Below are 11,051 nucleotides of genomic sequence, written 5' to 3'. Positions count from 1 at the left end.
TAGAGGCCATTAATGACACAATACACAGTTAAGAGTTTAATGATTACATGATTTTTACAGCAGCTTGGGGAGAATAATGGATAGAAGCAGAGACAGAGAGAGAGAGAGAATTCCAGAACTTCATATTAAGAAATGAATTACACAAAGAAAACTAGTAGCTGTGAGAAACACTGGATTAAGTACAAACTGTATGTAAAATGAAATAATATTTGCCAATGTACCTGTTGCCCTGTATTCACATAACATTACTTAAAAAAAAAAAAAAAAAAAAAAAAAAAAAAGGTATTTTGCTCAAGTTTGGTCAGTTTTTAAGTGAATGTTTGTGGCTTGACTTGCTATCATAAGCTTATTTCATACATATTTTTGGACATATAAACCTATGTCAGCGAGCAAACATGCTAATCATATTATCACTTTTATTAATTTAGAAATTGTTTTATCAATTTTGCCCGTGAAGGCAAGCTCACGTCGAACTTTTATTTTGTCGGCTGTTCGGCTGGAATGCAAACGGCATTTTGTTCCCTATGTAGTGCACTATAGGATAAATATAAGCAGCCCCTGCACACAAACGGAACGTACTACGAATATCAAATATCCAGAAGGCATTTGGGCCGCGTGTTCACAGTTATACACTGGACAAATAATGCGCTGTGTGCGCAAAGAAGCCTCAGTTTGATAACTCAAAGTGCACAGGAGTAGGGAGTAAGTAGCAATATGAGACGGAGCCCAGGAGTTTGACAGTACTCATGTTTACATGGCGGAGGGCGGTGGAGGCCTTTCAGCTTCAATTTCACATCGAAGTTTCTAGACGCTGAACCTGAAGCAAGGCGAAGTGATGGCGAGCGGCAGGTAAGAGATAGGCACCAGAAATCTCACCAAAAGCTCCTTATTACCCATTTTAACCGCACTAAAATGTTGCCTTTTTGCAGGAACTTTACTGACAGTTTCATAGACGAGAACCCGGAGCTGGCTCTTAAGGTAACGAGAACGGTTTTAACTGGTTTTAGCTGCCGTTAGCTCGTGGTGTTTCGTTTTACTTTCAGTTACTCTGCTTTGTCACTATGGACTTTTACAGACTTAAAGTACATGGTGTTGTTTTGTTTATCGTAATATAGTGTGGAGAAAACGTACAAATAGCTGACAAACCTATCTAGAACCTTGTCAGGTTCATTAACTGGCTAAATTTGCTATTTCAAGCTGATCTGAATGAAGAAATTATGGCTAAAAACTTTGTCTCTATTTTGCTAGTTTCGTGGTGTTCGCTAGCTACCTCTTAAGTTAAATAATAGCTAGGTGTTTATTCACCATGTTGATTGCGAGGCATGGTTTATTCTTGCTCAGCTTAAACTATTTCTATTAAAGTCTTAGATATCGCTTTCTTCTTTAAGTTAAATGAAGTGCTGTTGATATCACGACCTTTCTTCATGAGCTCAACAGAGACAACTATACGTAGACTACATGAGTTAATTGGAAGTGTTAATTGCAGTGGACTCAATATTGGTCACTGAAAATGTACTTTGACTTTCTGGGAGAATCCTCAAATGAGGAGAATTGTAGCTATATCCCAATGATGTAACGTTTATTATTTAATATGAATTTAAGGACAGGCAATGGATCAGTTAAAAGTTAAAATTCTATAAAAGTCTTTATATTCTTAACATGCCCGTGTGTTGTTGTTGGGTGGGTTTTTTATTATTATTTTATTTTTTGTGCTGTAAGAGATATCATGAGTAAAATAAGCCACGAATACCATTGCTTAGCATTTCCGTTTTCAAACTGCAGTCTCAAAGGTGTGAACTCAGAACCTGTTTCTTAAACCTTATCTTAAACCTAAGGAACCGATCCAGTTAACTTGTAGCTTTCAAGATTCAGGCAAGCATTTAAACCACTTTTAACACATTGGGTGATTTAATTTTAAGTTATTTTGATGAACCATAATGATGGTTTTAAAATTTAATCTGTGACAAGGAAGACTCTTCTCCCGGCCCACAATGACTACATTTTACCTTTAGATATAAACGTTTGATACCTTTAGAAATCTTCATGTTTTTGCTTTAACGTGTGAGTGCATTGACTCTGGTTAGGCTCCGGACCCACCGCGATCCTGAACTAAGCGGTTACAGTGAATGAATGTGAGTGCGTTTAGAAGCTCATTTTTGAAACATTGTTTTCTTGAGGGATGCGTCATAAATTGTTAAAAAATATTTGTATGTGTGTCCATCACCTGAGTACATTGATCATTCCAAAAATATCCAGGAATATTCTTCAAATCACCTTTTCAACAGGAATTAGTATCGTCCTCATTTTTTGCAAATGATGGGAGTGAAAAAATAAAATAATTTTGTTTTCAGTTTTGTGATCGTAACTGACACAAGACCACATTGACAAATCAACCCTGATGTCTAATTTATAGACTGAAAGTACAAGCCCCATTACCAGATGTGTTCCTTGTGCAAAATATAAATAAATAAATAAAAAAAACGTGCAAGTCATTTAAACTATACATTTAAAAATGATATAAAGACAATATTTTAAATGTTGAAATTGAGGTTTATGTTTGTTTTATGGGACAAAAACATGAGGTGGGTTTCAGCACTGTGAAAGACTGACCAAATAATGCAACAATTCATGAACAATGTTTCTCAACATAAAACAGTAAATAAAATGTGCATTTCATCATGTGCAGAACATAATATCATTAACAGTTTCAGAGAATCCAGAGAATATGCAACAGGACAATGCCCTCAGATGGCAATGCATTCAAGTCAGACAGGTTTTAGTAGTGGAAATCACTGCATGGGCTCAGAAACACTTCTCAAAACAATTGACGGTAAACACAATTTTTCACTGTATCCATATATGCACATTTGCAAGTTACAACTTACTTAACATGGATTTATTTTAGTAAGACAAGGCTTATCTACATTCTACGTGGATTTGAACAGCATGGCTTCGTAATAAAAGAATCCAGGTGCTAAACTTGTCCAAACAATCACCCACTGAAAACCAATTAGTGCATTATGAAAGAAAAAATATATATAAAATAAAAAACACTATAACAGTTGATCAGCAGAAATCCTACATCAAGCAAGCATCTGAAAACAGTTGACATTTATAACTACAGCAACTGGTCTCCTCAGTTCCCAAATGTTTATAGAGAGTTGTTAAATGAAGAAGTAATGCAACATTGTGTTTATATTTACATTTTGCCCAGCATCCCACATTGTTTGGCACTGGGCTTTCCTACACTCCTCCAAAAGTTACATAATTCAGTTTCTGCAGTGCTGGACCCTGTGTAACATAGAGGGAGAATATTCTCCTTATTACAGCTTTGGAGCTGTAATTTAAAGGTAAAATTATGTCATGTTTAGGCTTGGGCAGTATAAGGATAATACCATATATCGCTGTATTTAAAAATGTAGAAGGTATCACAAATTGAGGGCTGTATTTATTTTTTTATTTTGTTATTTACTGTTTACCTCTTTAAGGATACTTTTTGTATAATTGTCTCCTTTTGCTGTTTCTACCCACACTACATTTTTCTGCACTTTGGTTGTGGTAGATTTTGATGTTATATTATTTTATACAAAATCAGAATCTTGGTAAATTACTGTTGTTTACAAAATAAGTAAATGTTTACTGATTTCTTTTGTCACTTTTTCATATTTGAATATTTGAAACTGTTACATTTGTATTAAAATAAATATTTTTTATATAAAAAAAAATTAATGCTATTAATATATTTGAAATATATTTCATTTAATATGATTAATATTAATATAACCTTTATTTTGTTGCATTAGTGTGTTCTTGAAATTAATAAACGTATTTTTTTAGTGTTTTGTTTATATCGCCAAAAATATCGTTATCGCCAAAAAAAAACAACTGAAATTATAGTGATATTATTTTAAGGCCATATCACCCACACCTAGTGTGTGGTGCGCCAAATTTCTATCCTGTGTCTTTATGTATATGGCCAAAAAATGTATCTGTGCATTTAAGAGAGCCACATAGAAGGGCTGCTGTGGGAGCTCACTTACTGTTAATGTCACAGTCTGAAAATGAGAGAAAAACACAAGCCCAGTAGCCCACCACAGTTGAGTTTAGAGCTGAGTTTAGGTTAAAAGAGAGGAATAAAGCTGAAAACAGACACAATATTCAGAAGACCCTTCAGTCAACTTTGTTCTCACAGGTATGAGGGGTCATCCTCTAAATGTGTGTGATTTGAACCTCAGTCCACTGGAAAATCATCTGCTATGGTGTGCTAAACCACAGGTGCCTTTTAGCTGGCCAGCTATGCTCCTTAACAGTATATTTTGCTTATTTTCTAACTTTTCTGTTCCTCCAGTACCATTTGCTGAAATTTGCTCTCTCAGAAAAAGATTTTTTTCCCTTTTTATCATCATGTGTGTACTTGCTCTGTGTGGCTTTACTGAGTTTAACTGCACTGCGCAAAACCTTTCACTCGACTTGGCGTTCGCAGATATGAGGTTCTGTTTGATACGACTTCTAGCACTGCACAGACATGTTAATAAGTTAAATGAGTTTTCCCCTAGAGGGGCTCTTTTAAATATACTATTAATATGCCCAAAATGTACTCTGACCATATTTATTTGTTAAACAACGTTAATTTATACTCTCCATTACTTAAGTCTCTGTTAGCAAATAAACCATATAAAAATGAAAAAGTCGATTCTACATGCTTATTTTTAAGAGTAAAAAAAAGTCTAAATAGCCACTGCAATCATGGAATCATACTTAAAATTTAACAGAATTATAAATTATTCCATCCATCCATCCATTATCTGTAACCGCTTATCCAATTTAGGGTCGCGGGGGGTCCAGAGCCTACCTGGAATCATTGGGCGCAAGGCAGGACTACACCCTGGAGGGGGCGCCAGTTCTTCACAGGGCAACACAGACACACACATTCACTCACACACTCACAGACACTTTCGAGTCGCCAATCCACCTGCAACGTGTGTTTTTGGACTGTGGGAGGAAACCGGAGCACCCGGAGGAAACCCACGGGGAGAACACACCAACTCCTCACAGACAGTCACCCGGAGCTGGAATCGAACCCACAACCTCCAGGCCCCTGGAGCTGTGTGACTGCGACACTACCTGCTGCGCCACCATGCCGCCCCTATTATAAATTATATTATTATTATTTGTACATTTGAATAATTTACAGTGTATATTTCATGATACATTTTATGTATTTTAGTGGTATTTATTGCCACATGATGCAATTTATTTATAGTAGAATTTCCGCGAAGTTGAGGAAAGATGTTTTTTTTAATTATTTACCGAGTATTTGGACTTTTAAAACCCTCCCTGTACTGCTAACAACCCACCCTTTGCATTAAACAGTCATTCTATAATGTTTTTCAGCTGGAACTACATGTGATATCCTACCAGTTTCTTTAATAGAGTAATTCCTAAGCTGTGATTTAGTGTAAGTAAATTCCTCTCAGATGTGGACATGAACAATATATGTACTGTACGGAAGAAATACTTGTAAATTATATATTTTGTCACCTACAGGCCTAGTCTATTAAAACGTAAATAATAAAAAAGCCCCCTTGAAAAAACCCGCAAAGTAGCGAACCTGAGAAAGATGAACCGCAAAGTAGCAAGGGATTACTGTATTTATTTTTTTACATTTTATTAGTTTTGTCTCAAATTTCTCTATACATTTTCTATTTTCATTCAAATCTTGCTCCAAACAATAATTCTCTTTGTTTTGTTAGGAGCTGAATGAGGTTATAGGAGAGGCTGCTGACAATGCAGAATGGCTCTGTCAACGAGCTTACGCACACATACTGCTCAAAGACTACAGTAGTAAGTTATTGTGGATGTTTCATATTCTGCTTAGAGTATATATTTTGTAATTGTGATATTCAGTGTTGAAAGCATCCTTTTAGTAAATGTTGCACAGCTGATCTGGGGCATAACATCTTAATGTAGATAAGTTCTCTTCACAGAGAGATGGTTCATACTTTACTGCTTTATGTTGTTGCAAGTTAGATTGGAACAGAGCCTGTTTTGTTGATATTCTTAGTTAAAATATGTTTACACATCTACCGAAAACACACCTCTGCACAGTTACTGTTTATTTACCTTTAATTTTTTTTTTCAAATATTAATGTGTGATGTCCTGTTTTAGGATACATTGTCCTCTACATTTAGCAAAAATGCCATATTTACGTGTGTCTTCAGCAGAGGATGTTATACATTATTGAAAATATCAAACTGTAACCCTAAAATCCTAAAAAGCATTGCTAGCAAGAGTGAAATAGTGTATATGCTACACATAGCTATTTACAATAGGTGTTCCATCCTAGAAAGGTGCTATTCAACCATTTATTAATTATTTATTCAAATCTCTTTCAACTTTAACCATTATCTTTACCAAAGAAAGTTTGCAAAATCACTGAAATCACCTTTTAAGGGGGGTAGCTGTCTGTGCACATAAATCCCTGTGTATATATATCTGGATTGATGTCTATCTGTTCTATGAACCTTTTATCCTATATTCCCCATATCATTCACAAAGCCTCAGTCCTTTGTGTCCTAGACGTTTATGAAATATTTTTACAATTCTCAGGAGCGGTTGACGATGCAAAGAAAGCCCAGCAACTTCAGCCTGGTCTGGCCATTGCCTTCCTGAGGACAGGGTTAGCATGACTGTTCCTTTATTCCTTTATTCTTCATCAATATGAAATTAATTATTGTTATGGCACTTTATATCTAATGATATGTCAGCGATGAGATACAGAAGCTTGCAAGAAACATAATACCAATACATTAGCAAAATGAGGCTTAATTTGTTGAGCAATTTCCTCAGTGTTGTGTCCTTGTCATTTGCTTGCTCTGTGCAGATGCATATTACAAATATAACCATATATTTTTCAGTACTCATGACATTTTTTTTTTCTCTCCAGAATTGCAGAATATCATCTCAATAACATCACCACTGCACTCCAGGCCTTTACCACAGGAAAGGCACTAGATGGTAGGTTTATGGATATATGACAATATACGTATGTTTATAAAGTCAAAGATGATGGGGCTTACTATATATTTTAAAACATCTGAATGAGTGAGGAATACCAGAAAGTTTACTGAAACAGACCAGAAATCCTCTACCAAGCTTAGTTCATCTCTCTTAGTTCATATTGCTGGGCATAATTTCAACTCTGAAGTTTGTCCACTATGAGGTACACAAACCTATAAAAAGACACAATGACAGTGGGGAGATTTTGTGTTTTTTGTTTTGTTTTGTTTTTAAACTGTATTCACATTAACTACGTTTCAATCAAAGTATTAAAATGTTAGAAATGTTTTTACATTGAAATGTTTTACTTTGAGTCCTGTAAATGAGAAAGGACTGCAATTAAAAATCATTACTGGACTCAGTCTACTGTAGAATAATAAAATTCTGACTACTCATGTACATTTGACATTAAAGGAAGATTTAAATGTATATAGTATGAAACGTTATATGTAATAAATGTATATATAAAAACAAATTATTATCTTGGTGTAGAGAGTGTGACACAATCCTTTATTTAACTAATTCATTGTTAATACCTGAAGAACATACAGAATAATCACTTGGAAGAACTATGTTACCCACATTATTAAACTACTGGCCATGATTCCTTGTTAATTGTGGGCCTGAATATGGAATGTCAGTGATACAGTGAGTGGTGGCCAGTGTGGGAGCATCTTCATTTCGACCCAGTATGCTTAAATGATCTTCTTTTACAGTGTAAATGTTTGATTATATTTCAGAATCAAATGAAGCCTTTCAAATGTGGATCAAACTGTGTGAAGAGAAGATGGCAAGTAAGTTTATCTTAAAGAAAGCATAAATATTTGGATTAGTTAAGTATAGTGTTGCACCAAGTATAGTTTTAGTACACAATCCCAAAACATCAGTTTTGAGTGTCTGGGTGACTCTGTGATGCCCTGGCTCCCTGTCCAAGGAGTACTGTTGCCTTGTGCCCAATAATTCTGGGTGGACTCTAAACCCACCATGTCTCATAGCGGGATGAATCGGTTACAGACAATGAATGAATGACTGTTCATTTATTACAGGCAGTAATTATCAGTAAAGTTGGTAAGTATTGGGCAGATATCAATAGCAACTGATTTATTGGATATTGGAAGTTAAAAGAATAAAAAAATAAGTAAACACACAGTCCAGTCCAGTCCAATTCTATAACTAAATTATTAAGCCGTCTGATGATGTTAGCAGTCTGGAAGACATTTTATGATCTACTCTTTGGTAAAATCGAACCTAACATAATTATGTTTGTTACACTGTGTTTTGTTCATGGATTTAATACAAAAGTTTCCACACATTTGATTGCAGTTATTTTCAGACGTGTGTTTTCAAAATTATATCTGCACCTGCCTTTAAGGCCAGGTGTACACTACTTTTCACAACTTCTTTAAAAAGTATCAAATGCTTAACTTTGTTTGTTGTGAGGGTGCACACAATGGATGGTAAGGCAGAGAGGCACAAAACAGCCACAAAAACACTCAAAATAGCAAATCTCATGGATATTACATGGTGCAAAACCAGATCTATTTCGGATTGTATGCACAAACAAGAAGTGCAGGAAAATCATAAATGGCAAAGCAAACATCATAATATTCTAAAAAGAGAGCTAAACCAATAGATTTCAAACTGGCAGCTGAATCGACGGTATAAGAAGTGCCTTCTTGACGCATCCTTACATTGTTAAGGCTCTGTTGGTTTGGTGCATATGTGGTGTGTAAACAATGTTAATAATGTCCCTCACCTTTGTTTTCCCTTTCAGTCCTAGCTCTCTCTCTCTGGCTATTTCTTGGATTGCTTGTTCAATTTCAAAGCCAATTATATCACACTATAGGATCAGAGAGCATACTAAATTATAAAAGTCTAAAATGTATATCAGAATATTGAAAGGCCCGGTAGGATTTACCGTATTGTATCGTTCGCAATATCATCATCGTGATTTCGTCATTTTTAAAACTATCAATAAAAAAAAAATCAATATCGTGATATTCTGATTTGTTTATGTGATGACCCAAAATATGGCACGTGTTCTTTACATTAGTCATTTAGGTAAGTTGGGTGGCACAGTGGTGCAGCAGGTAGTGTCTTTGCAGTCACACAGCTCCAGGGGCCTGGAGGTTGTGGGTTCGATTCCTGCTCCGGGTGACTGTCTGTGAGGAGTTGGTGTGCTCTCCCCGTGTCCGTGTGGGTTTCCTCCGGGTGCTCTGGTTTCCTCCCACAATCCAAAAACACACATTGGTAGGTGGATTGGTGACTCAAAATTGTCCGTGAATGTGTGTATGCCTGTGAAGGACTGGCGCCCCCTCCAGGGTGTATTCCTGCCTTGCGCCCAATGATTCCAGGTAGGCTCTGGACCCACCGTGACCCTGAACTGGATAAGCGGTTACAGATAATGAATGAATGAATGAATTTAGGTAGAGTGCATTACTTAAGTTAATTTTGTATACATTTTTTGTTTGTTTATTCTTCCTATAATTTACAATTGCTGTTTATATACATGTACTACATTTGCTGCACTTTGGTTGTGTCGTAGATTTATATGCTACAATAACTTTTATACAAAATCAGAATCTTGGTAAGTTACTTTTTGTTTACAAAATAAGCAAATGTTTAGCGATGTTTTATGTTACCTCAATGTTTTGAACAGTTACATTTATAGCAAAAATAAATAAAAATCGGTCAAATATGTATCATTCATTCATTCATTATCTGTAAGCACTTATCCAATTCAGCACAGACACACACACATTCACTCACGCACTCACACCTATGGACACTTTTGAGTCGCCAATCCACCTACCAACGTGTGTTTTTGGACTGTGGGAGGAAACCGGAGCACCCGGAGGAGAACACACCAAACTCCTCACAGTCAGTCACCCGGAGCGGGACTTGAACCCACAACCTCCAGGTCCCTGGAGCTGTGTGACTGCAACACTACCTGCTGCGCCACTGTGCCGCCCCAAATCTGTATCAGTAAAAGTTAATATAAATAATATTAATTTACAGTTTTTGTTGCAATAGTGTCTTTTTGAAGTAATTAAACTATTTTTCAGTGTTTTGTCATATCTCCAAGAATATCATTATCGGCAAAATACCCTGAAATATTGCAATATTATTTTGGGGCCTTATTGTCTACCCCCAGACCACTTCTGACTTTACAAGACTAAAAGATTGCCTTGGTTTCCCCTTTCACATTACCTGATCACGCACACTTCCAAACTCTTGTCATCAAACACAGGACCTTGGAAATATGCCCTAACAGTCAAACTGGGGTCAAAAATTGGGCTAAAAATAATGTGCCAGCATAGCTAGAAACCCTATAGCAAAATCAGAGTTGAACCTATAGCAGTGCTTATTCACTGACCTCTGCATCCTAACGTTCTCCACATTTGAAGTGTCAGAGTGTATCTACTGACCTGACATTTGCCATCAGCAACATGCTCACAGTACCTCAAAAGGGGCCAGCTATTCTTAGACACGGCACACTCAAATGATTGCCAGGGGGCAACAAACAACTAGTAATTCGGGGATGTACAACACTGTTGAATTTGCCACTGGCAGAAGCTGAATGTTTCTATTCGGAAACCATTATCAGTTGTTAGCAGCTTTGGGCAGCCCATGCTGCGAGAAGAACGGGTGTTATTTTCTAAAACGTCAGCACACTTCTGGCTCTTGAGAAGGTTTAAGAATCAAGCAGCGTGCTAAAAAGGCCTTCTCTCTAGCTGCAGTCGACTTGCCACTGTCAGTCCCCATGCAAAGTTTTTTTTTCCAAGGCCGAATTAGCGTAGATTTCTCATTAGAGGCTCCCATTAAGACTGCTGCACTAATGATTGTCGTGTTATTAAGCACTACATCATTTTCAGTAAGCGTACATGGCGTGAAGTGTCTACAGTTGATCAAGGCTCTCCTCCACCCCCTCTCTTTTTTTCTTTATTGAGGGCATGGGTTATTGTAGAGGTTTACACATCCTTTTTATGGC

The 11,051-nt window shown here is 36.4% G+C and overlaps 1 protein-coding gene across 1 annotated transcript in view; it reads left to right on the top strand.

Moving 5' to 3' along the window:
- The first annotated feature begins 630 nt into the window (after window positions 1-630).
- Window positions 631-11,051, top strand: part of sugt1 (SGT1 homolog, MIS12 kinetochore complex assembly cochaperone) — a 28,609-nt gene continuing 18,188 nt past the window's right edge. Inside the window, exons 1-6 of the mRNA XM_066660274.1 lie at window positions 631-849; window positions 930-978; window positions 5,754-5,844; window positions 6,611-6,680; window positions 6,948-7,018; window positions 7,801-7,854. Coding sequence (XP_066516371.1) covers window positions 836-849; window positions 930-978; window positions 5,754-5,844; window positions 6,611-6,680; window positions 6,948-7,018; window positions 7,801-7,854 — 349 coding nt within the window. The 5' untranslated portion in view covers window positions 631-835. The remainder of the gene's footprint in view (window positions 850-929; window positions 979-5,753; window positions 5,845-6,610; window positions 6,681-6,947; window positions 7,019-7,800; window positions 7,855-11,051) is intronic.

The sequence above is a fragment of the Hoplias malabaricus genome, chromosome 2, assembly GCF_029633855.1.
Source record: "Hoplias malabaricus isolate fHopMal1 chromosome 2, fHopMal1.hap1, whole genome shotgun sequence".
Taxonomy (NCBI): Eukaryota; Metazoa; Chordata; class Actinopteri; order Characiformes; family Erythrinidae; genus Hoplias; species Hoplias malabaricus.
This window is presented reverse-complemented; position numbering and strand designations above follow the sequence as displayed.